The 24,390-nt window shown below is 42.7% G+C and overlaps 1 protein-coding gene across 1 annotated transcript in view; it reads right to left on the reverse strand.

Annotated features, from left to right (window-relative positions):
• rreb1a (ras responsive element binding protein 1a) overlaps window positions 1-24,390 on the reverse strand; it is a 51,608-nt gene that overhangs the window by 13,390 nt on the left and 13,828 nt on the right. Inside the window, exons 2-7 of the mRNA XM_031583718.2 lie at window positions 9,780-9,908; window positions 9,265-9,527; window positions 8,278-8,366; window positions 7,700-7,867; window positions 1,923-2,067; window positions 1,086-1,228 (exon numbers count right to left, since the gene is read on the reverse strand). Coding sequence (XP_031439578.1) covers window positions 1,086-1,228; window positions 1,923-2,067; window positions 7,700-7,867; window positions 8,278-8,366; window positions 9,265-9,527; window positions 9,780-9,908 — 937 coding nt within the window. The remainder of the gene's footprint in view (window positions 1-1,085; window positions 1,229-1,922; window positions 2,068-7,699; window positions 7,868-8,277; window positions 8,367-9,264; window positions 9,528-9,779; window positions 9,909-24,390) is intronic.

Consider the following 24,390-nt stretch of genomic DNA (forward strand, 5'->3'; position numbering starts at 1 on the left):
TCTTGACCCCCTCCACAGTATTCCACCAACTTTATTCCTCCCTTCCTCCCTCCTGTTCTCCTCCTCGTCTGAGCAAAACTAATGTCAGGAGAAGGCAGGAAGAACTGGGGGATGGGCCTTAGAATGGGACTTGTATGACAAGATGTGCCTTATACTTCTAGATGAATCAAGGTAGTTCATTTCATTTTAAAAGCTTGCCAGTGACAAGCACAACGCACAAATGATCACTCTTAACAGGCTTAACAGTCCACTGAGGATAACTGTGGCAAGATAACTGTTGCAAGATAAATACAACATTACATTTTGCTGGTTTATGCTACTCTCACCACTTAATACACAGAGAAAAAGCATTGTATGTGCTACTTTAATGATTAGCATCTTAGCGTATCTTGTAGATACATGTTGGACACTCACAGATCACCCGTATGTAAATCGCTCCGTAGCAGATCCTTGGCCCCCTGATGAGCGCAGAGGCTAAATGTTTCAAACTGCTGCGGGCCATGCAGCGGGGCTTTGGGGTGGATAGGCTGCAGTTGCTGGGAGATTATGAAGGCATGCTTTGTGCTCAAACAGGCATAACTTAACACATCTGAGCAGAACAGTAGCAGGAACACCACTTGTTTGCTAAATGTACCTTCAGTCCGCTACCACAATGAAGCAGACCTTTCTCTGTGTAAACCCGGCTTTGGAACCCTAAATATACCTTCAGTCCGCTACCACAATGAAGCAGACCTTTCTCTGTGTAAACCCGGCTTTGGGACCCACAATGCATGTATGCACTTACCTGGTACCCTGACCTGTTACTCATTAAAAAGGGCAGTTTCCCTTGAAATAATTGATTTATTATAAATGATTTACTGCCATAAACAATCCATATTATTGATTGCATCCTCATTTATAAATGATAAACTCTTGAGTGTTCGGTGTTATGATGGAGATCTTTGTGCTTAATGCATAGAATTGAGGTTAAGGAGTCTGTGGCTGTGGCTTGTGTGGACTGTTCTGGCACCTGTAGTGTATGTATGTTTGGCATCTTTAATGTGTATGGGTTCATTCCTCATGTTGAAATGTCAGGGGCCCAGTACCTTAGGCTGGAGTCGGGGTGCGCTTCCATGTGGGTCTCCAGATCGCTCTTACATCTGAAGGCCTTGAAGCAGATAGGGCAGGGCAACATCTCATCTTCCCCTTTGCCCTGGGTTGCATTCTCAGTCCCCTTTTCCTCAATAACCTGTAGAACAGATGGATAAGGAATCAGACATGCGCACTGTACAACCCCACCCACAAACAAACAGACCAGGTTCTTAACCCTCGAAGGTCGGCATGGACCCGTGGGGAATATTGTGGTCTTGTGGGGAATTGTGGTCTTGTTGTCACAATATGCCTTTAAAAGCTCCGCGATTTTCTGTCCTGGAGACATAAAAATAACACCCCCAGAAACCTTGAATCTTGAAACTAAAAAAAGAATATGGCACTAAGAATTAAACTTTAAATCTTGCACATTTCAGTCTCTGAATGAGAAAGCAGCTGCTAATGACCCACCCATTAGCAAATGAGGGCTATTCATATGATAAGGGAATGGTAAATCGGCCATCGCTATTGGGTCATGACGTAGCAAGAAAAAGTTACTCTGAAGTTACTAATATTAAGTTGTGAAACCACATACAATTTCTGAATGCTGAAAATCACCTGTCTAGCTAACACCTGTGTTTACAAGGTTCAGAGTTCAAAGGTTACAAGGTTCAGAGTTCAAAAGTCTTGGCCAGAAATCTTTACAATGTGTTTTTTTACAAAGTCTGAGCACCGCTGAAAGTAGGTTTTTCTAAAGGAATGTTTCCATGTGATTTAAATGTACACACACACACACACACACACACACACACACACACACACACACACACACACACACACACACACACACACACCATCTTGTTGTTGGTCTCATCCATCGGCTCTCCATCCTCGTCTTGGCTACCCTTCCTCTTGGCTGAAGGACGTCTGCGTTTTGTGGGAGAGAGTGGACTAATGGGGATGGAACTGGCTGGCTCCTTGATATGGATCTTTGAATGTCTGTAGCAAAGAAATAGGGCAGAAAGACAAGAAAGACATACCAGAAATATTATTCACTATAAGAAACACCAATAAAGCAACTGCAATCATCAAATAGATGGATGGTCGTATTCTGACAATGCAGAACAGTTATCTAGATTGTTGTTTGTGGAGGACTAACTTCACATGACCATATGGAGGTCAGGATGGAATGAGCTGGAAGCTTCAGCAATGGTACATTGAGCTGCTCATGCCTGTAGGAGGAGCCAAAAGCATCTTAGGGATGTGTCTGACAGAGGTTTCTACTGCCCCTCCCTACCCATAGGATCATCACAGAACCAGCCTTCTCTCAGGTCAGAGGTTAGTCAGGTGATCCATTCTGTGACACATCAACATGGCTGGACTGCTTTTTTTCCTCACTGTGTCTATCAAGCATTTGGAGTATCAAAGGAATTATCCAGACTGGCTGACTATGACTTGAATAAAACAAAGCCATTTTTCATGGTTTGGAAGCAATTTGTTTTCGTTTATTTCCAACTATCAGGAAAAAAAAAAGAGATTGTTCAGTTCCTCCTTCTTCATTTATTGACATGTCAGCATGCAGGTAGCCACTGTTAGGTAACTCAGTATTGCCCACAGATGGAGAGAGAAGTCTGCATTTAGCAAGCTTGCCCACACCCCAACTCGTTGGATTTTCCCATTGCAAATTGTTTGATATTATGTAGGCTAGTCTATATGAAAAGTTCAGCAAATTCATCATAGGCTTGTTCTCAACCATAGATTTTAGAGTGCGTAGCCTAAAGCCTACTCATATAGGCTATATGCTACCTAGGCAAGCCTATAGCCTAGAAATCACAATGTACCTTTAACACTGTATTGCAGAGCAAGAAGTACAGTTTTAGGCTAGCCGCTAATACCGACAATGAAAACAGACACATCTACCTTCCATGAGGTGCTGTAAAGTCACTGTTATAAGATATCATCAAAACAAAAAGTCACCTCAACATTTGTATCACATATAAGCTAATATGTGCAATAGCAATTTAACTTGATCCTGATGCCTATATCCTATTAATTAAATTGTCTGGTTAGACCAGATAACAGATTTGTATCTGATAGCTCCATCAACAACCACTGACAAAAAACCCCAAGTTTGAATAGCACAGTGGTGCCCACAGCAATGTACACAAAATGACCAAAAAGCAGAAGAATGCGGTGGTAATAACTGAAGTTGTTGTTTTGCCTATTGTAGTCACATGAGCAGATATCTGGTTCAGCACAATACACAAATAAGGCCCAGATCAGACCTGAAGATATCCACACACTTTAGTCCTGTTTAGACTGGGAGGACCTGACCACTTGGAGAACACTTAACACTCAGTTTTAACATAAGAAGACAGCAGTTGCTTCACCCTTCACTACAGTCATAGTTGAGGCCTCTTGGAACGGAAATTGGCTTGTGGCGGGACTCGCTTCTCTTTCTTTGATGTTGTGAAATCTCTCCATGGTAAAAGCAGAAACTCCCTCCCAGCTCCTTTCTCCCACTCCCATGTGATGGTTTGGCACAAAATGGCTTCCACCTTGCCAACAACACAGGCTGGGTTTCCTCATGCATCGCTGTCTCAACATCCCCAACAAACTTAACCTCACTAAACCAAGTTTCTCATGTGTTGAAGCATACGGGTTTTTTAAACTTTCCTTTGCAATATTGGAAAACACTATACATATCATCATATGTTTTCAGTAGCCTTTTCCACTTTTCCACTTTTTTTTACCCCAGCAAAATATGTTTCAGAATAAAACTCACGCTTCATTAAGCATTTATAGCTGATATGTATAACAAACCCACAGATGCCATAGAGATAGAAATGACTCAGAAAATAAGAGACAAAAGACATCATTTACTCATTACCTCCACAGTGCCATCTCTGTCACACATGCAGAAACCCCAGCTGCACCACAGCCTCAGAATACAGGGTGTTTTGTAAATCCCTTACATGGCCTTCTTTTTGCTAGTACCACATATCCACATGCACCCCCCCCCCCCCCCCCCCCCCCCCCACACCACACCACACCACTGTCTGACTGTCACTTAGCTTAAGTACATGTAAGCAAATGTAAGTATATGCAACAAAAAAAAAACAGTCCATCCAGTTGTACAAAATAAAAAAGTATGTAATCCCCCCCCCGTCTGCATAGGCGCACACACACACACACACACACACACACACAACAGAGAGCAGAGCTCCAGAGGCAGGGCAGCTGGGAGGAGATGAGGTGAAGGGGCAGAGTACGAATCATATTTCTCCTTCCTGCTCTACACGATGGGCCCTCTTTGAGCACAGACCTTTTCCTTAACCAAACCAAAACTTTGCCATTATTGCAGAGCCACACCCTGATGTGATAACACACACACACACACACACCACACATGATCTCGAATCAACGCCTGCTGGTTTATCTTTATTGCCCACGCACACACACCCCAAATCTCCTATCCCGCCCACTTTTTGAAAAGTAAGAGAAACCCACTTCAATATTACACTACTGTTTATATATGCCTTCAGTCAAGTGTGATACTCTGATGGTGTAGGTGATTCAAGGATGTGAAACAGTCTTGGAACTGCGCGCACACACACACACACACACACACACACACACACACACACACACGTAATTTAATGCTGTAAAGATAACATTTCTTTGACAGTCTTGTTAGTTGTAGGCTGTTGCTTGAGTAAAAATAGTGTATAGGACAGGTTCGAATATGAGAAAAAAACATGTCTTATTTTTACTTAAAAATGCTCGAAAGTGCACGTTTAAAAATGTTTAAAAAATTCTCTGAGGAATCCCCCTGGAAACACCCCTTACTGTTTTTTTGGTCACTAAAGAAATTGTGATTGAAGGCCTAACGACTAAAACTACGGTCTAAGACATCTAATGTTCTATTTTAGTGTTTATTGGACCGTTTCACAAAATACATAAAAAACATCATATATGTCCCTGATTACGTGGTTCTGTTTGTATCATATTTGATACATCAGGCCTTCAAAACTATTTGTTAGATCTGGAACATTTTGGAATTACATGGGGTTAGGGACCCTTTTATAACATTTTTATTTTACCTCATCGTAGGTTAAAAAAAACAACCATACATTTTTGTACCACCTCAGGAAGGTATCATGAATCAAAATACCAAGTTTTATGTCATCAAAGACTTGCTGAGTTAAGATCTTTCTGTCAGCATCATGAATTGCAATCGAGGGATTTTGAGATCAATTATCTTAAATACTTTTCTCATATTTCATACTTGATATATTTACCTTAAATACCTGCTCATCATATTTGATACATATATTTTCCACAAAATTGTACTGAATATGAAATATTAGGTAATTATAAGTTTCTTCAATACAGTACATTTTTATATTGCAATATTAGTTACAATCGAATAGTTATTTTTCCAGTACTTTTTTCAAAATAGCCAAAGATTTTCCTGCCAAATACTTGCCTCAGTTGCTATATGAAGGCAGCCATTTTGGATATAGTATTCAAAGGCCCACTATTGCCTACAGTGCACAGACAATCCACCAGAGGGCAGAGTACATATGAGAACAGGTTTTTCAAGAAAGTATTGATCATGATGACATAGACGTTTCAAAAACAAAGTATATTACAACAGGCATTATAGGGTTCATTCAAACAAACATGCCATACACGTTGGGTAAACAGAAGAAGGTGCATCCACACTAATATTGGTAAACTGATATGAGGAGGGTGATACCAATATGGACAGCTAAGCGTCAAGAGACCAAGAGTGGCTGCTGCATTGGCAAAACCAATATAACATACGCCTTCGGGTCCCAAGAATTGAAAAATACTCCAACTTTAAGATGTAATGGTGAAGCCATATTTCATCGTTCTTTGAATGATTTTGCAAGTGTTACATAAGGGTTTAAAATCAAAAAGAATTCTGAAGATAGACCAAACCATGTAAGAAGAACAGAGGAAAACATGGTGTAACTTGTTGTCGTCTTACAGTTGATTTGTTTGAAACTGGATAAATGCTTCTATATGTCATTATTAACGAGCGTACAAAATTCCATTGAGATTGGCCATCCACACAAGCATGTATTAGCTGCTGAATTTTGATTGTTCAAAAAGGTAGCCATTTTGTGGAGCAAACCAAATGGAACTTTAGGAGATGTGAGAACATCTCAAGTATAAGCATACCAGCATCATTTGCCAGTTGCAACACCTTCCATGGAGGAGATTCATAAAATTTGGCGTGTACAAAAAATGTGCTAGTGATGCAGCATGTCAGATTTCGTGAACTTTGAATCTTAATATCACAACATATTGACTAGTGAAGCGCTAGATTTTTGCATTGAACATTATTCAGTCTGTGGCCCTACTCCACAATTGAGTAGTAATGAGCTGGGGTCAAGCGCCTCCTAGAGGCCAATTGGCCATAAAAATGTCCTAATTTTTGGTGAATAAGTGAACTTCAGAGGTCGCTCGCACGAAGGGACACGTCCACCCGAGGACACAAACCTTATATTTTGTATCAGTACCAACGGGGCTACAACCATGCCAAGTTAAATGAGGATTGGTGAAGTTTAAGTTTATGGTATCGTAGACCAAAAATAGGTGCCCAACTGAAATGCCCAATCCTACTTCATACAACTTTTAAATGTCTAGTGGCACACCACAACTACATGATATTAAGATTTAAGACATACAATATAAAAGTTTTATTAAATACTGTATTGTGATTTATATACGGTGCAGTTATTAATATTGAAAATACAGTAGTAAGCTGCTGTACACTGGCTAGCTGATCTATGCTGACTGGAGTATCTGCAAAAAAGACTGGGATTTACTGCAAGTGTGCAAAATTTATTTAAAAAAAGTTTCACACGGTTAAACATTTCACATAAGTTTCTCAATTTGCCTTCTCTAAACATTTCTAGAGATATGCTGATAGTCTTACTTTCCAAGGACCACTTCCTGTTTTAGTAGTATCAATGTATGGGTAGTACAACCTACCCCCAAACTACTGAGAATAAAATAAAATAAATAAATCACACATTATATTCTTGGTAGGGTAGTTAACAGTTATAAGGGCCATTATAACAGCTGGTGCTGTGTTAGTCAAAGTTGCCTAAGTAATTAGGGGCATGCGCGATCATCTCCCACCAACTTTTTTACCTTTAAGAAGCTTTTGAAGACCCAACTCTTCAGAGAGCACCTCCCTTCCTAAACTTGCACTTCTACTAGTACTTAACTTGCACTTACAGCAGTTACATTCCTGCACATTTTTTTTCCTTTTTCTTATGTAAAATAGTATTTATTGTTACACTAGGTCTCTATTGCCTAGCGTAGCTTGACTGTTCTCTCCCTTGTACGTCGCTTTGGACAAAAGCGTCTGCTAAATGACTAAAAATGTAACTTGTTGAGATTCTGTAATGTTTTGTTTAAATCAAGGCTCAATCTGTTCCTATATTGGTTACTGTGAGGGGCCCTGTAAGCAACAGTTCAAGGGAAGGGGCAATAAGAAGGGGAGAAAATAAGATCAGGAAAAAGACAAATCAAAAAACACAAATGTGAGCAAGGAAAAAAAAAAAAAAAATAGGTGAATAGAAGCTCTGACCTGTGCATATTGCCGTTGGTGGTGAAACTCTGTCCACAGATGGAGCACTTGTAGGGCCGCTCGCCGCTGTGAACCAGCATGTGGCGGTCCAGGGAGCTGGCCGAGCTCAGGGCTTTGCCGCAGATACTGCACGAGTGGTCAGCCGCACCGTTGTCCTGATTGTGCTGGAGTGGGGCGGAGGACAAACAGAGCCAGTGTCAGCAGAGCAAGTGCTATCTCAGAGACGTTAAGATGACCCGTCGCATCCATGCCAGAACACCACTAGCTCTCATTCAGGAACCAACCTGGGGTTATCGTAATGTTTTTACAGCTGATAACACAGATCACAGATTATCCATATTAAATATCTGCTGTTCAATGCATTTTCACTCACAGTTAGTTCTGCTCTCGCAAGTTTGCAAGGAAATTACGTGCTACTAGCTGCACAGGTTGGGAGCATTAAACATTCACCCAGCGTCGTTGTTCATTTCACTGCTAAAATGTCTGTGCAACACCAACTCCACTCTTAACAATTCATCAATGTATAGTTTACATGCTGAGAAACACTGTGTGAGTGATGATGATGATGATTACCTGGCCGGATGTGCATAGTAAGCTGATGCTGGGTTAGGCAATCCTTGTCACATAGTGGGCAGATGAAAGATGCGCCACTCTCCTCTTTGGCTTCCTGGAAGACACACACACACACACACACACACACACACACACACACACACACACACACACACACACACACACACACACACACACACACACACACACACACACACACACACACACACACACACACACACACACACACACACACACAATGAACCTTTGTGCCTAGATGGGTACTGATTAGGGTACTAGACCAGAAAAAGACAGCAGTAAAACACTGACTTTACAGTTTCTTTACAGTTATTGAGGTAAACAGATACAGGTGTATCTCTGTAGGGATCCAAGTTGTCAGACCCTCATAATAACATTTACATGCCTGTCAGTGGTGAAAACAAGCCATGGTTGACATGCTGGCTTGCATCACATGATCCTATTGTATTGCCCATTTACGGCTACTGGTTTTAGCATTCTAACTCAGTACTGGACCGATTTTGATCATTAATTGTCCTTGGTAAAAAGTTTGGCGCCGAAAAAGATCTAAAAATAGGGCCCAGGTTGAGTGATCCGGAAGTTTCCATTTAACGTAGCCTTGAGACAATTGTATTGTTTTTGGAGCTATATTAATAAAATTGAAATGATTACAATTTGTTTTGTATTTTGTCAAAAACCTTGGTCAGACTCATGAACAAGCAAGGAAATGTTGAAGCAGTAGACTCATCAATGACACAGTGCCATTAACAACACTGTGTTCTTTGGGGGGGGTCATAAGTACACATCAGATGGGGGAGGACAACGATAAAAACCGAATTGAGTGTAGGGCTGTGTGTGTGTGTGTGTGTGTGTGTGTGTGTGTGTGTGTGTGTGTGTGTGTGTGTGTGTGTGTGTGTGTGTGTGTGTGTGTGTGTGTGTGTGTGTGTGTGTGTGTGTGTGTGTGTGTGTGTGTGTGTGTGTGCGCGCACGCATACGTTTTGTGTGGGTGCCTGATTCTTCCTTCCAGCGCGGCTGATACTGGGAGATCTGCTGGTAATGCTCTTGCTGTGGAGGACGGGACTCTTGGTGGGGGTGCATGACGCCGAATCCACCCCTGGCCCACTCAGTGTGGGCGCACTCATCACTGTGGACATCATGGAGTTGATGGAGGACAGCTCCACCCCATACGTCTCCTCCAAGGGGCCATCATCAGTACCTTCTGCCCCGTTCTCAGACCTCTTCTCTGGATCGGTCCTCTCTAGAACCAGTGATGTGGATTAGTGACACATACAATCTGTCCTCTCTAGAACCAGTGATGTGGATTAGTACAATCTGTCCTCTCTAGAACCAGTGATGTGGATTAGTAACACATTCACTTTGTTAGATAGATAGATAGATAGATAGATAGATAGATAGATAGATGGATACTTTATTAATCCCGAGGGGGAATTTAGGGACACGTTGTTGGTACACTTTGGACACTCTCATCAACCATTCTCCAGTGTCTCACCGCTGTGTTCACCATGGTCTTCTTCTGTGTGGATGACAGAGCTCTGATCTTGTGCTCCTTCCTCTCTGGTGGTCACGATGAGACCCCCCTGGCCTCCCGACCCCTTGTCTTCTGGTCCATTCTCCATCACTACAGGAAGGAAAGGACGGACGGACAGAAGGAGGGACAGAGGGAGGGAACTCACTGAAAACACACTAATTACAGACTTTATAAACTTTAAAAGTTGACCTATACTGAAAACAAATATTACAGAGATTGTAAAGGGCACAAGGTGGTCGTCAGTGTCGTTGATCCTCCTGGTCACACGCACTGCAGTGATACCCAGCAGCATAGTTACAGGTGCTCAGCACAGCCAATGCTACCGGCCTCTCCAAAAAGTGACTGTGTGTGTGTGTGTGTGTGTGTGTGTGTGTGTGTGTGTGTGTGTGTGTGTGTGTGTGTGTGTGTGTGTGTGTGTGTGTGTGTGTGTGTGCATATTTGTGTAAACACTTTGATTATTGTCCCTGTTGGATGATTGTAGTCAGATTCTCCCTGAGCCAAACTGCCCATGTATGGGTTGGCCTTCACTGTGGCAGCAAGAGAGTGTGTGGTAACAAGGGTCTGATTGGTGCGGAGATTTTGAACCAGAGGGGCAGACAGATGGGCAGGCGCTTGCTTAGCATGGTTGTATCTATCCACCAATACAGAAGGCCACTGTGTGTACGGTATGTGTGAGTTGTGTGTCTTTCTGGGGGTGGGGGGTAACACAGTTAAAAGAAGCTTTTTTTTATATTCTTTCTCTCACATACACACACACTAAAGCTAATCTGTAAAATGAAAGAGAAAAAAAATGGGGGAAAAAACATTATATATATACTGTAGAAGGCATAGCTGACCATATATATATATATATATATATATATATATGGTCAGCTATGCCTTCTACAGTTCAGATAGATATAGTATACAAGGAATATTCTGTGAGGGCTTGAGTGCAGTGGTGTTGCATGGCCAAATGGCACTGAAACCACACTACCATTCTAAAGCTGAAGGAGTACATGAGACTGTAGAAAGTGTAGAGGAAGGGGGACACAGAGAGAGAGAGAGAGAGAGATCCAGGCCACTCCTAATTTTTATCTCCTGTTCACAGCCTAACAGGAAGCTCTTCTCTGACACTTGTACGGACACTTCCTCTCTACCGAAACAGACGAAATGTGTTTTTGATTCATGCCCTTGTACTCCTCCACCTAATGTGGCCTGCAAGACAGGCCCTTTCTAAAACTCTGTGTGATTTCATAACGCTCGTGTGCTGGTACGTAACGTTCCTTAACCTGTGTGTGTGTGAGAGAGGATATGGTTGAGCACCCTCCTATCAGGAGGCCCGAAGGTGATGGAGCAGGCAGAGGAAGAGGAAGAAGCAGAAGCACACTCCTAATGAGTGTTCAGGCCAGGGGTCACCATGGTAACCAGAGGGGAACGGGCTGGCACTGGGGGTTAGACAGACGAAGTAGATCTTGTTCATGTATCAAGAACAGAGAGAAGAAAAGGGTGGGCGGGAGTGAGGGGCCAAACGGTCCCTAAGAGTGAGAGGACACGGGAGGGGAGGGAGGGGAGCGGAGCAGGGACGTGTACCCCACCACACTCCCTCACCCACCCACCCACAAAAAGTATGCTTCAGAAAAAAAAAGGAAAAAAAAACTAAAGTCACTGAACTGCCTAAGCATTTCCTTTACTGACTCATACAAGGTTTTTCAACATTTCAGTACAAAAAGACAAGACAAAAAGATGAGTCTTAAAATCTTCATTATGGAACTCTGACAATGAATAGAGAAAGAAGGTGCAGGTACATTTAGCACATGTGTGATGTGTACATTTAGCACAGGTACAGGTGTACATTTAGCAGATGTATGCTATCATGCGCATCATGCTACATGTATGCTGTGTACATTAACCACATGTATGATAGTATGCTAATCATGCTACATGTGTGCTGTGTACATTAACCACATGTATGCTAGCATGCTCATCATGCTACATGTATGCTGTGTACATTTAACACATGTATGCTGTGTACATTTACCACATGTGTGTTGTGTACATTTAGCACAGGTATGCTGTGTACATTTAGCAGATGTACGCTGTGTACATTTAGCAGATGTATGATAGTATGCTAATCATGCTACATGTATGCTGTGTACATTTACCACATGTGTGTTGTGTACATTTAGCACATGTGTGTTGTGTACATTTAGCACATGTGTGTTGTGTACATTTAGCACAGGTATGCTGTGTACATTTAGCACAGGTATGCTGTGTACATTTAGCACAGGTATGATAGTATGCTAATCATGCTACTTGTATGCTGTGTACATTTAGCACAGGTATGCTGTGTACATTTAGCAGATATGTGCTGTGTACATTTAGCACAGGTATGCTGTGTACATTTAGCAGATGTATGATAGTATGCTAATCATGCTACTTGTATGCTGTGTACATTTAGCACAGGTATGATAGTATGCTAATCATGCTACTTGTATGCTGTGTACATTTAGCACAGGTATGATAGTATGCTAATCATGCTACATGTATTCATTATGGAACTCTGACAATGAATAGAGGAAGAAGGTGCAGGTACATTTACCACATGTATACTGTGTACATTTAGCACATGTGTGCCCCCCTTCTTTTTCTATCTCTGCTCAAGCAGATGGGCTTGAAGGATGGCAGCACTTTCACTGACTATTCAAATCGGCTGATAAGACAGGGGAAGAGAGAAGGAAGAGGAGAGAAAGACACACACACACACACACACACACACACACACACACACACACACACACACACACACACACACACACACACACACACACACACACACACACACACACACACACACACACACACAGCTGTCTAGTTTTCACCTTTCAATTTTCTGCGGAAATATTGCGGTAATAAGACCGAAAGTTCCGACTTGTAAAAAAAAAAGCAAGTAAAAACTCCTGGACAGTCTGTCTATCTCTACAGAGCTAACAGCAGCCAAAGCGGTCAACCTGACCGGCTGCTCCCCTAAGCTTGTACCCACTGCAGCCAGTAGCATCATGTCTGCCTGTATTCTCACATGTACATGTATGCTTCTTTTCTTAACCAGTTAACCAGTGGTATAGCTCATTCCTGTTAAGATTTAGATAACTAATTGGCAATCTGACACCGACATGGCTTCCAGTAAGACCCACAAAGTATTGTCCATGTAACCACACTACCATTCTAAAACTGAAGGAGTACATGAGACTGTAGAAGGTGTAGAGGAAGGGGGGCAGAGAGAGAGAGAGAGAGAGAGAGAGAGAGAGAGAGAGTGAGTATGTAATGCTAGTATGCTACGCTTCCATGCTGCGAATTCAACCAAACTGAGCTTAAACAAAAACATGCACCAAGTCACATAGGTGAGTGTGTGCGCACACACACACACACACACACAGCATCTGGAAGTTAATTTTTTTACATCTCCAGACAGTCTTGCTAAGTTTAAAGATTGTTGTTGTTTTTTTTTTTTTTTTTACCAATCACCTGACACCAGGGATACCAGATTGCTGACTGATGGACACACACACTGACTGTTGTCTCAGACATGCGTTTGCTTGTACTCCGCCTCTAGGAGACTGGGCAGGTTTTGACTAGCTGGAAGGCCCTCAGAACGAACCTCTAGCCATACCTACCCTCACAAGAGTTATGAAGTGCACAATTCCTCACACAAGGATACATGCGCTGTTCACATTCACTCAAAGACTCAAAGGTTTTCATTAGGGAGAAATAAAAGTCTTAGATCATTTTTTTGTTGATGATTGTGCTGGACTATGAAAGGTTACAGATGTTTCTACATTTCTTACAATAAATAATAATACAAATGAAAAACAAAAAAACACACTATGTGTAAAGCAACTCAGTGTACCACAAATGAGGATATGACACTTTGCTGAAGAACGGGGAGTGGGGATGGATTACAAAAGCTTTACCTCCACAGTGTAGACATACCTGGGGGAAAATGCATAACCCACAGCAGGTTAACAGGGTCTGTAAACTTCTTCATTGCTCTCTGTGCGTGTGTGTGTGTGTGTGTGTGTGTGTGTGTGTGTGTGTGTGTGTGTGTGTGTGTGTGTGTGTGTGTGTGTGTGTGTGTGTGTGTGTGTGTGTGTGTGTCGTCATATAGAAGGAAATGCCTGCTATCCCTGAAGGCTTTTGGAAGAAAGTGTAAGACTGTGTTTAGACAACAGGACGCGTCATGCACAGAGAACAAGCAGAGGAGCACAGCAGCCCAAGGAGAATGTGGAAACACAAAATGGCAGACCGCAAAAGAAGTAGGACAGAGAGAATTTGGATGGGACAGTGTTGGCACAATGGAATACAGATAAATAGTTGAATGGTATCGAGCATCGGAGGGAAGGAAAAGCAGGATGGCAAAACAAACCAAATGTTTGCGTGCGGCACAGTAGGACAATGCTCTCTGCATGGAACAACAGGTCCTGAGGACTAGCCTGTTGTCTATGGTTTCAGATGCAGGGGGGACAGCGGCGAGCAGTGGCGTGCATGAGCGGTTATCGGGCGACACATATATATTTACCCGTCCACAGATACAGGTGCTAAAGATGGCCACAGATGAGCGGGGGTGCAGGTCACCTCACCTCACCTCACCACACACCTCACGTGTCACGTGTCAGCAAACACACACTGCTTACACTGAAAAAGGAGATGACAGAGATGCAGTTTAGTAACAGACAGACAGACAGACACACACACACACACACACACACACACACACACACAGTCAGAGGTCCCACAGAAATCAGGGGTCACTTCCTTGCTTTGCTTTGATTAGTCCATAAGTCAGTAACTGTAGTCCAGTAACTGTATGTATGCACGTGAGTGAGAGGGGGAACAGGGAAGTGACAGAGACAGACCAAGCATGTTCCTTCAGAGTGAAGGTAAGCTCTACTGTCCACTGCTCTCAGGCCTCATTAAATGTGCTTCTATAAAAAAGTCCACCTTGGGCCACGATGTCAGGAGGAGAACCAGGTCAGGGATGGAGGGAGCACACACACACATGGAAGAGAGCGACAGAGAGAAGACTTAGAAAAGCCAACAACAACAGCTTATCCTCTTTAGGATGTGAGAACTGGAAAAGCTGGGGAGTGCAGGAGGAGGAGAGGATAATGAAGTGTCTGTATGTGTGTCTCTGTATGTGTCTGTTTGGGGGGGCGCGGGGGGGTTGCGGGGGGGGGCACAATAAAAGATGAAAAGGCTCAAGGGGAGTATCAACAAGAAAGAACAAAAGAGGGACAGAGTGAGACAATGAGTGTGTGTGAGGGCAAAGAAGAGTACAGAACAGGATGGAGGAGGAGAGAGAGAGAAAGAGAGAGAGAGAGAGAGAGAGAGAGAGAGAGAGAGAGAGAGAGAGAGAGAGAGAGAGAGGAGGAGGAGGAGGATGGGGAGCACAAGAGAGAAACAGATTATCAGATTAGTGGCTGGTAAGACTGCCTAATTGAGAGCCATGAGGGGAGTTGCAGTGGGTTGATGTGGAGGAAGCGGTTCTAGTTGGAACTGACCAAAACTGAACTGTTTCTAAGAAAGACTTCACACTGACAAGTAAAAGAGAAGGCCGTGGAGAAAAAGAATCAAACAATTCCTATACACACACACACACACACACACACACACACACACACACACACACACACACACACACACACACACACACACACACACACACACACACACACACACACACACACACACAGAGAGAGAGAGACTAAGATACAGAGGGAAAATAAGTCAGTGTGAGAAACATCTCATGGCCTGATCAAAAAGGGAGCATGTCTTTTACATGGTAGTAACATGTGTATTCCAGCTCAAGGATTTGGCCTTCAACTACTTCTTGCATGTGCCAAACTACACACCAAAAGTTTACGAGGCTGTGTATGGCCTCTCTGCTTTTGTGTGTGTGTGTAGGCCAGCACATGTGTGTGTGTGTAAAAAGGGCTGCTTTACAGTTCCCATAAGGCTTCACAGGCAAAGACAAGTGCAGGTGACTGGTCTCAGAGCAGCTGACCCTATGACTTGTGTGTCTGTCCAACACATATCAAGTCTCTGGATCAGTTACTGCAGAGCATTGGTTGGAAAACATCGCTGGTTGACAGAACAATGTGATAATTGAGGAAAGGAGGAAGATAGTTTGACAAGCAGGAGAGAAATAACGCTTGGAAAAATATAAAAAGGGATGGGAGAAATAAAATACCTGACTTAAAAACATGCTCTAGTTCAAGGGGAGGGAGAAAGAGGGAGAGAGAGTGTGTGTGTGTGTGACAGAGAGAGTGAGAGACACTTCAGTAACGAGAATCCTAACAGACAAGATCAGCCGGTTCTCTGCCTACATTCCAAGAAGAAGCCTGCACTCGTCTGTTGATTGGGCCTCTTGCTCTGTCTCTGCCACAGCTACTCAAGCACAAGAAGAAAGGGAGAGAGGGAGAGAGGGAGAGAGGGAGAGAGCAAGGGAGGGCAACTTTTATCAGGACCCACAGAGCATGGCCTGGAGCCTAATGCAAATGGCATGGCCACAACAAAAGGCAAAACTATGGCTAAACTAACCCCACTGGTTTACACTCAAGCATATTTAAAAGTTGTGCTGTTGCAGTTGCAATGTTCTGCTCACAGACAGAATACAAGAATTGATAGTGACACTACGACACTAAAAGAGTCAGGAAAGTGTACTAGTACTTGTCTCTATTGTCAAATAGCCTGTTTGGGCTTTACACCCTTATAAACTCTTTTTCAGTTAAGCCACCCGCTTCCTCCTCCCAAAAGGAAGAGCGCTCTTGAAAGTGAGCCATCTTGAAAGTGAGACATCTTGAAAGTGAGCCATCTTGAAAGTGAGCCATCTTGAAAGTGAGCCATCTTGAAAGTGAGACATCTTGTGCATGTTTGCCAGTCAGGCGCTTTTCCTTCTCCTTCTGCAGCTGCAGAAATGACAGACATCCAAACGGGGGGAAACTGCTAACACTAATTTAAGTCATCTGATGCATTCTGGCGAGACTCTAGAGTCCTGGTCACATCCAACTGGGTATTCTGGCTAGACTCTAGAGTCCTGGTCACATCCAACTGGGTATTCTGGCTAGACTCTAGAGTCCTGGTCACATCCACCCATCCTGCTGGGAAGCCTGGCACAGCCCATACATGGAACCCATGTAGCTTATGGGACCACTGGATACGGTTTAAAACATTTTAAAATCATTTTCTTATGGGTGCACTAATCTCAACAGACATTTCATTGTTCCTTTTTAGATCTCGGTGAAGGACAGAAAAGAACGTTTTTTTTTCTGCTAGGCAGAAGGCATAACCGAGCACACACTATTCTATTTCCTGTTTGTGGTGTTGAATGTTGAGACACTGAGCATCCAGAAAGTTCTACCAAACGAAGCAATGATTTCCATTCTATGAGTCCACAGATTTTTACATTACAAATGCAATGAAAACACTTACGTAGGCCTAATGTTTTACCAATAGGAGTCCTCTGATAAATCATTAGCATTGAAACTGCAACAGCCGTTTACCCCAGTGACTAGCCAACGGGACTTGGTTGAGCAGTAAAAACCCTTACTATAGCTTAAATAGGTCTTACTTACTTAGATCATTTTCACCTGTGTGAACGTCTCACCCTTGACGTCCTAGGATGCATGTGTGAAAGCATTACTTTGAGCCTTCTCTGGACCTTGTTCTTCAGACATTACCCAGAGGTCTAGTTTGAACATGCATAGTTGATGCTGTGCCTCTAACTAAGGGGTCATTTTTTTATGTAAAAACAGGAGGATCAGATCTACAAAATCAGTAGGATTAACATCTTCCATTTCACCCCTTAGCAAGTGAAACACATACGCTTTTATGATGAAAAGATTTAAGGCTGTTTGCCAGGACCTGATAGCCTTCTGCACAAAGACACCAGCCTGGGTGCCAGCACGAACTTAGCCCCGCCCACAACATTTGAGGTCGGGAAGTTCGGTCTGGCATTGATCCGTTGGGGGAAAAAAACTATCTCCGATCAAAAATTGGTTCGGACCAATCGAATTGTCAGGGCGGGCTTTATACGATGATGGACAGATGATCAACAGTAACGTAATCAACCACGTCACCAAAGAGCGCTTGGGTTGAATTCGTTTTCAACAAACATGGCTGCCGCTGGAGAGCTGAGAAGTGTAGATAGATTCTGCCATCAAGTCTGTTTTAGAAGACATCGACAGCGCATTCATTTTGAAAGAGGAACAGAGAAACGTGATCAAGGCATTTGTCGATCGAAAAGATGTTTTTGCCGTCCTTCCTACGGGATTCGGTAAAAGTTTAATTTATCAGCTGGCCCTGGTCACATACTACGTTGCTCTGATTGGTTGTAGGTCTATCCAATTGAGCGAAGAGGCATTTTTTTTCCTGGTTCGGTTGAAACACGCCCCATAATCACAGCCCAATGGAGCGGTATCAGACTCATATTCTGACTAGAATTATGAGTATGACAACGTCAGGCTACCAAGTTTCTACTCTAGATTCGTTTTGCCAAATATAATAAGAAGAGCTTCAAAATGATTATATCCAACAGTTTGCCACCATTTATGCTTTCACCAATTAGCCATATATGCAGCTGGTATTAAAAAAACATCACAAGATTGATAGAAGGTCTCCTGAACCATAACAGTTAGGTTTAGGGGGTGGGGGGTCGTGTTGGTCAGCTGCTGTCCAGTACAGGTCCTGATTACAGGGACGTTTCTACTTTCTACCCCTAATGTAAGGTCTTTACCTCATCTGAAATGCTGAATGTCATTAAGAGAGAAAAAAAAAAGATAGGAGGGCAAATTAAATTATGAAATTATAAGTGAAATTATGACCAGTCATCCAAATAATAATAATTATTATTATATATATTATTATTAATAAATATTAATTATTATTATTAATAAGTCATCCAAATACCATGAAGGTACCTGCAGGCCTGCATGTTTCTCCTCAGCAACATGGCCAGTTACCAACTAAAAACACCAATCACTCCTTCTTTCTTCTCCCAGCCTCTAAACGCAGATATACACACTAATACACTATACATATACACTGGATGTAGATTAGAGTGCCAATGGAAATGATACTCTTAGCCTAATGATGGCCAAATGAAAGCATGGTAACACAGTAATCTTCATAACGAGATACATCTATAATCTACAAGCCCTGAAATAGGACACTAAATGTATTGATATAATGTGTCTAAATGTGTTAATAACATTTTGATACGACAAACTACATGTTCTCCAAACTGCCAAACAGATGTTCCATTTTTTCCATTCAGAAGCTATGGCAATCCATTAAGGGGCAAATAAAGGGGGATAGTTCCTGAACCATACTCTCTTTGTTACAGTTATAAATCCCTACACTTTATTTGAGATAGCTCCTGAACCATACTCTCTTTGTTACAGTTATAAATCCCTACACTTTATTTGGGATAGCTCCTGAACCATACTCTCTTTGTTACAGTTATAAATCCCTACACTTTATTTGAGATAGCTCCTGAACCATACTCTCTTTGTTACAGTTATAAATCCCTACACTTTATTTGAGATAGCTCCTGAACCATACTCTCTTTGTTACAGTTATAAATCCCTACACTTTATTTGGGATAGCTCCTGAACCATACTCTCTTTGTTACAGTTATAAATCCCTACACTTTATTTGAGATAGCTCCTGAACCATACTCTCTTTGTTACAGTTATAAATCCCTACACTTTATTTGAGATAGCTCCTGAACCATACTCTCTTTGTTACAGTTATAAATCCCTACACTTTATTTGGGATAGCTCCTGAACCATACTCTCTTTGTTACAGTTATAAATCCCTACACTTTATTTGAGATAGCTCCTGAACCATACTCTCTTTGCTACAGTTATAAATACTACACTTTATTTGAGATAGCTCCTGAACCATACTCTCTTTGTTACAGTTATAAATCCCTACACTTTATTTGAGATAGCTCCTGAACCATACTCTCTTTGTTACAGTTACAAATCCCTACACTTTATTCGGGATAGCTCCTGAACCATACTCTCTTTGTTACAGTTATAAATACTACACTTTATTTGAGATAGCTCCTAAACCATACTCTCTTTGTTAGTTACAAATCCCTACACTTTATTTGACAGACCACCTTATCCATCCTTTCCAAGCATTGGTTTTCCGATCTGAAACCTTACACTACCTATTTCACCAAAACCCTTAATGTGACTTTTCAATTCTAGAAATGTTGTCTGGGCAGACGTCAAATAACACTTTCAGCTGTTTGCTTGGTCTTTTGAGCACGTGCAATCGCCGCACTGCAATGTAGCTGCTATCCAAATGAGAACAGTTTGTCATACAGGCTTGCTTCCCTCCTTTGCCTTCCTACCGCATTCAATCCATGATTAAGTCTTCTCTCTATCAATCCCCTACCACTACTCCTTCCCTCCATCTCTCTCTCTCTCTCTCTCTCTCTCTCTCTATCAATCCCCTACCACTACTCCTTCCCTCCATCTCTCTCTCTCTCTCTCAATCCCCTACCACTCCTCCTTCCCTCCATCTCTCTCTCTCTCTCTCTATCAATCCCCTACCACTCCTTCCCTCCATCTCTCTCTATCAATCCCCTACCACTACTCCTTCCCTCTCTCTCTCTCTCTATCAATCCCCTACCACTCCTCCTTCCCTCCATCTCTCTCTCTCTCTCTCTCTCTCAATCCCCTACCACTACTCCTTCCCTCCCTCTCTCAATCCCCTACCACTCCTCCTTCCCTCCATCTCTCTCTCTCTCTATCATCCCCCTACCACTCCTCCTTCCCTCCATCTCTCTCTATCATCCCCCTACCAATACTCCTTCCCTCCATCTCTCTCTCTCTCCCCTACCACTACTCCTTCCCTCCATCTCTCTCTCTCTCTCTCTCTCTCAATCCCCTACCACTACTCCTTCCCTCCATCTCTCTCTCTCCATCAATCCCCTACCACTCCTCCTTCCCTCCATCTCTCAGCGTCTCTCCCTCTCCCTGTTGTGGAGGTTTTTACAGCCGTGTAGGAAGCAGCAGGTTGGTCTCACTCTACTGCGCTCCCCATTGCTCTGACACTTGTCTATCTGTACAAACAAATGGCACATTCATTCAGGAGCTGCAGTGACCGCTCAACTCCATAAATTCAGGGGCCCCGCCAGGGACCCGGGGCTTTTTCCCAACCCCAGGCAGCAACCAGGCAACAAGCAGCAGCAGCCCTATCCACCCCAAAGGGGGGTGGTGTCTGTGTTCTGTCCAAAAACTGCTTCATCTTACCTCACCACTGAGGTTTGCTGACTAGTGTGAAAAATAGCCAGTTTAAAAAGTGACCCAAGCAGAATGTCACAACTCTGTGTAAAGAGACGATGTTGCAGTAGCGTGTCATTAGCTCGCTCCAAAGTGAATCCTCTGCCTACAAATGTCGGTTTGGATATTTTTTTCTGTCTTAACTTTTCTTGACCCAGACCACTTCCTCCTGGGCCAGGGGAACAACATATGCTACTTAACCTTCCTGTTCATTTAAAGACATCAATTCAAATGCAGGAGTGAGGTATAGCCCTCTTGAGAATTAGCAGCACCTTTAAAGGAGGAAAGGGGGGCCTGTTAATCCATAATCCTGAAACTCATGAAGGCAAAACCACTATAGGCATTCCATATTCCACTGAACATCCCACTATTATCATAGTCAGCAGTGGAATCCCACTACATCACAGTGAGGGCAGTGGAATCTACACTCCGGAATACTATTCCAAGTCAGCAGTGGAATGAATGGAAAAGGTCTGCATCATTTTTTTTTCGCTCTGGAAGAAACGAGTGTACAGTAAATCAAAGAGCATTTCCTTCAGCGTCGTCTACCCTAACGGCCCTGACAGGTGAAGGCTGAACTATGCTGCTGACAAGGACTACCACTGCGTTCCAACAAGCCTGCTTGTGAGATGAGGAAATCACTGAAGGGGATGGGGGGGGGGGGCATCCATGGAGAAAGAAGCAGATACGCCTCTCATCGAGCCCCATAATAGGCCTCTTTGTGCAGCCAAGAAGAATACACCTTTCATGAGGATGAAGACTGAGGCTCTCCCTCTGTCAGACACACACACACACAGAGAGACACACACACACACACACAGCGTCGTGCAGTGACCACACATGATTTGTGCTTGTGTGAAACTTTTTTTCTCTCTCTCTCTCTCTGAGGAAGACAGCCACTCGTGGGGGCTGGGAGACAGAGAGACACTAGACAATGTCATCAATTAAACTGCTCCGTTCACCCAGTCATGTTCAGTGAGAGACACTAGACAATGTCATCACTTACACTGCTCCGTTCACCCAGTCATGTTCAGTGCTATTCTATTTATTTTAAAACAGACCACACAATAGAACTCACCTCCACGAACGTGACTCTCACCGTACCTACCCTCTTCTCCTCCTCCTCTTTTCTATGGAAACCCTTTTTCTCTTATTTTTGGCTAGTGCTTGGATTTGCTAGCGCTTCACTTGAGCGAGGATGCAGGCCAGGCTGCAAAATCAACAAACAGTAGCTGACACTGACGCCGACCCTGCAGAGCCCCCCCCCCCTCCATGTCCAGAATACCATGTGTTCCATCTTGGCCAATACAGATGTAGGCAGCCAGCCTTTTACTACATCACACTAAACTGTCCACTGTATAGTCCATGGCAACCACAGCAAAAAAAGCTGTTTATCCATTGGCCCAGTTTCATGGTTTGAAAGAGAACATTGCAAGGATGGAGGAGGCCCTACTCCAGAGTCAGGAACAGATATTCCAGCCATTCTTCATACTCACTACCATAACAACTAGAGGTAAAAGAAGGGTGTCACAAACAAATGGCCATTATAGACCACCACCACCCCACCATGTTCGATTTAGCAAGTAATCTGAAAACATGTAAGCCTCAACCACACAAATATCAGTGCTGAGGAGGGGAATGACAGGATTAAAGTACATAAAGGATGCAATGGGACCACCGACTCAACAGTGAACAGCGAAAACCATTGAGAAAAGTATTTGGAAGTGAATAATAGGATTAACAAATGGATTAAATGACAGGTCTAGATAACTAGGCGAGTTTCTCAGTTAGGTCTATAGCCTATACATTGGGATGAACTCCTCACTTCAGTACAGCAGAGCAGCCTTTTCAGTTTGAGAGGTGGTGGCATATTATAAGCTTGTTTCCCAGCTTGTAGCATAGGAATTCACTGGTAAAAAAATGGCCTGAAGACCTTGAGAATGATTTTTACATTTTCCCACAACATCCATTTATCGTCTCCTCACAACAATTCCCCTAATGCAGGGTAGTGTTTATCGCAATTATAAAAACCTGAAACAAAAAGTAGCGTCCACCATGTCTAAAGCGGAGGAAGTTAGAATGGCTTTCAGTCTTATGGAAGTCAATTTCCTTGCCAAGGACTGAAACAGGCCAAGGACAGCACCCTCCTGTAAGAACTCTAAACAGACACTTTGTAAAACACACAAATCACATGTCCACATACACTCTTTATCATATGCCAATCATAATAATTTAGGTGTGTACTGGGTAAAAAGATAAAGAAAATAACAGGTATGTCCTTGACTATGTATTTAATTGGTAGACTAAATGATTCTGTTGTACTGTGGCAAATGTTCCAAATATAAGCAAAGTCTAGGTATGCGGCAACTGCAAAACGAAGCCAAAACTTAAGAAAATAAATAAAAAATGTTTTAATAGGTCAAACTAAGAAGGGAAAGTGCTAATTGAGACGGTTTCTGAGTTTGAGCCTAAAACTTCTCAACAGACACTCAATAGACAGATATAGGGCAAGTGCTACAGGCTGGTGCCATCACAAGGCCTAATAAAAAGCTTTAAGTTACACCAAAATATTGTAAGAATTCTAGGTGCAATAGTTAATGCACAGACTTTTCCCTAGAAGTCCCTAGAAACGCCATTCTGTGAAGACCGACCCCTACTCTGCCTCTGAATGGCCTTGACCCTGATGTTCTGATAAACTAAACTGAGTGTGTGTGTGTGTGTGTGTGTGTGTGTGTGTGTGTGTGTGTGTGTGTGTGTGAGAGAGAAACCATGCCCTGTAATCCTACGCGAGCGTCATCGCTGCCTTCAAACATACAGGTAATTCAATGATCAACGTGTATGGGAACTGACAAAAAATGGTAACGCTTAAAATGTGACCAAAAGGTCAGGTGAAAACTTGAAATGAAAGTTAGGCACGTCACAAGCCGCACTCATTACAATTATACTGCCCTCCACTTGAGTATCTCCACCCAACCTCGGCAACACCTTTGCGAAGGTGTGCAAATGCCCTGTTGTTGTTACGCTAAGTATGTCCGGTTTACTTGCATACAGAGTTAAACTATTATTTATGTTTTATTCTTTCTTCTTTAAATGCCTACATTTTGTATTACCATTCATTTCTGGAAACTCCTGGTTGGGAACCATAACTATAACATAGTTATAAAGGAGGAAGACATTTTTACTGATATTTTTTTTTATATACTTTAAAATCTTATTTTAGCAAATTCACACAGGCACAT

Source organism: Clupea harengus, chromosome 17 (genome assembly GCF_900700415.2).
Source record: "Clupea harengus chromosome 17, Ch_v2.0.2, whole genome shotgun sequence".
NCBI classification, from domain to species: domain Eukaryota; kingdom Metazoa; phylum Chordata; class Actinopteri; order Clupeiformes; family Clupeidae; genus Clupea; species Clupea harengus.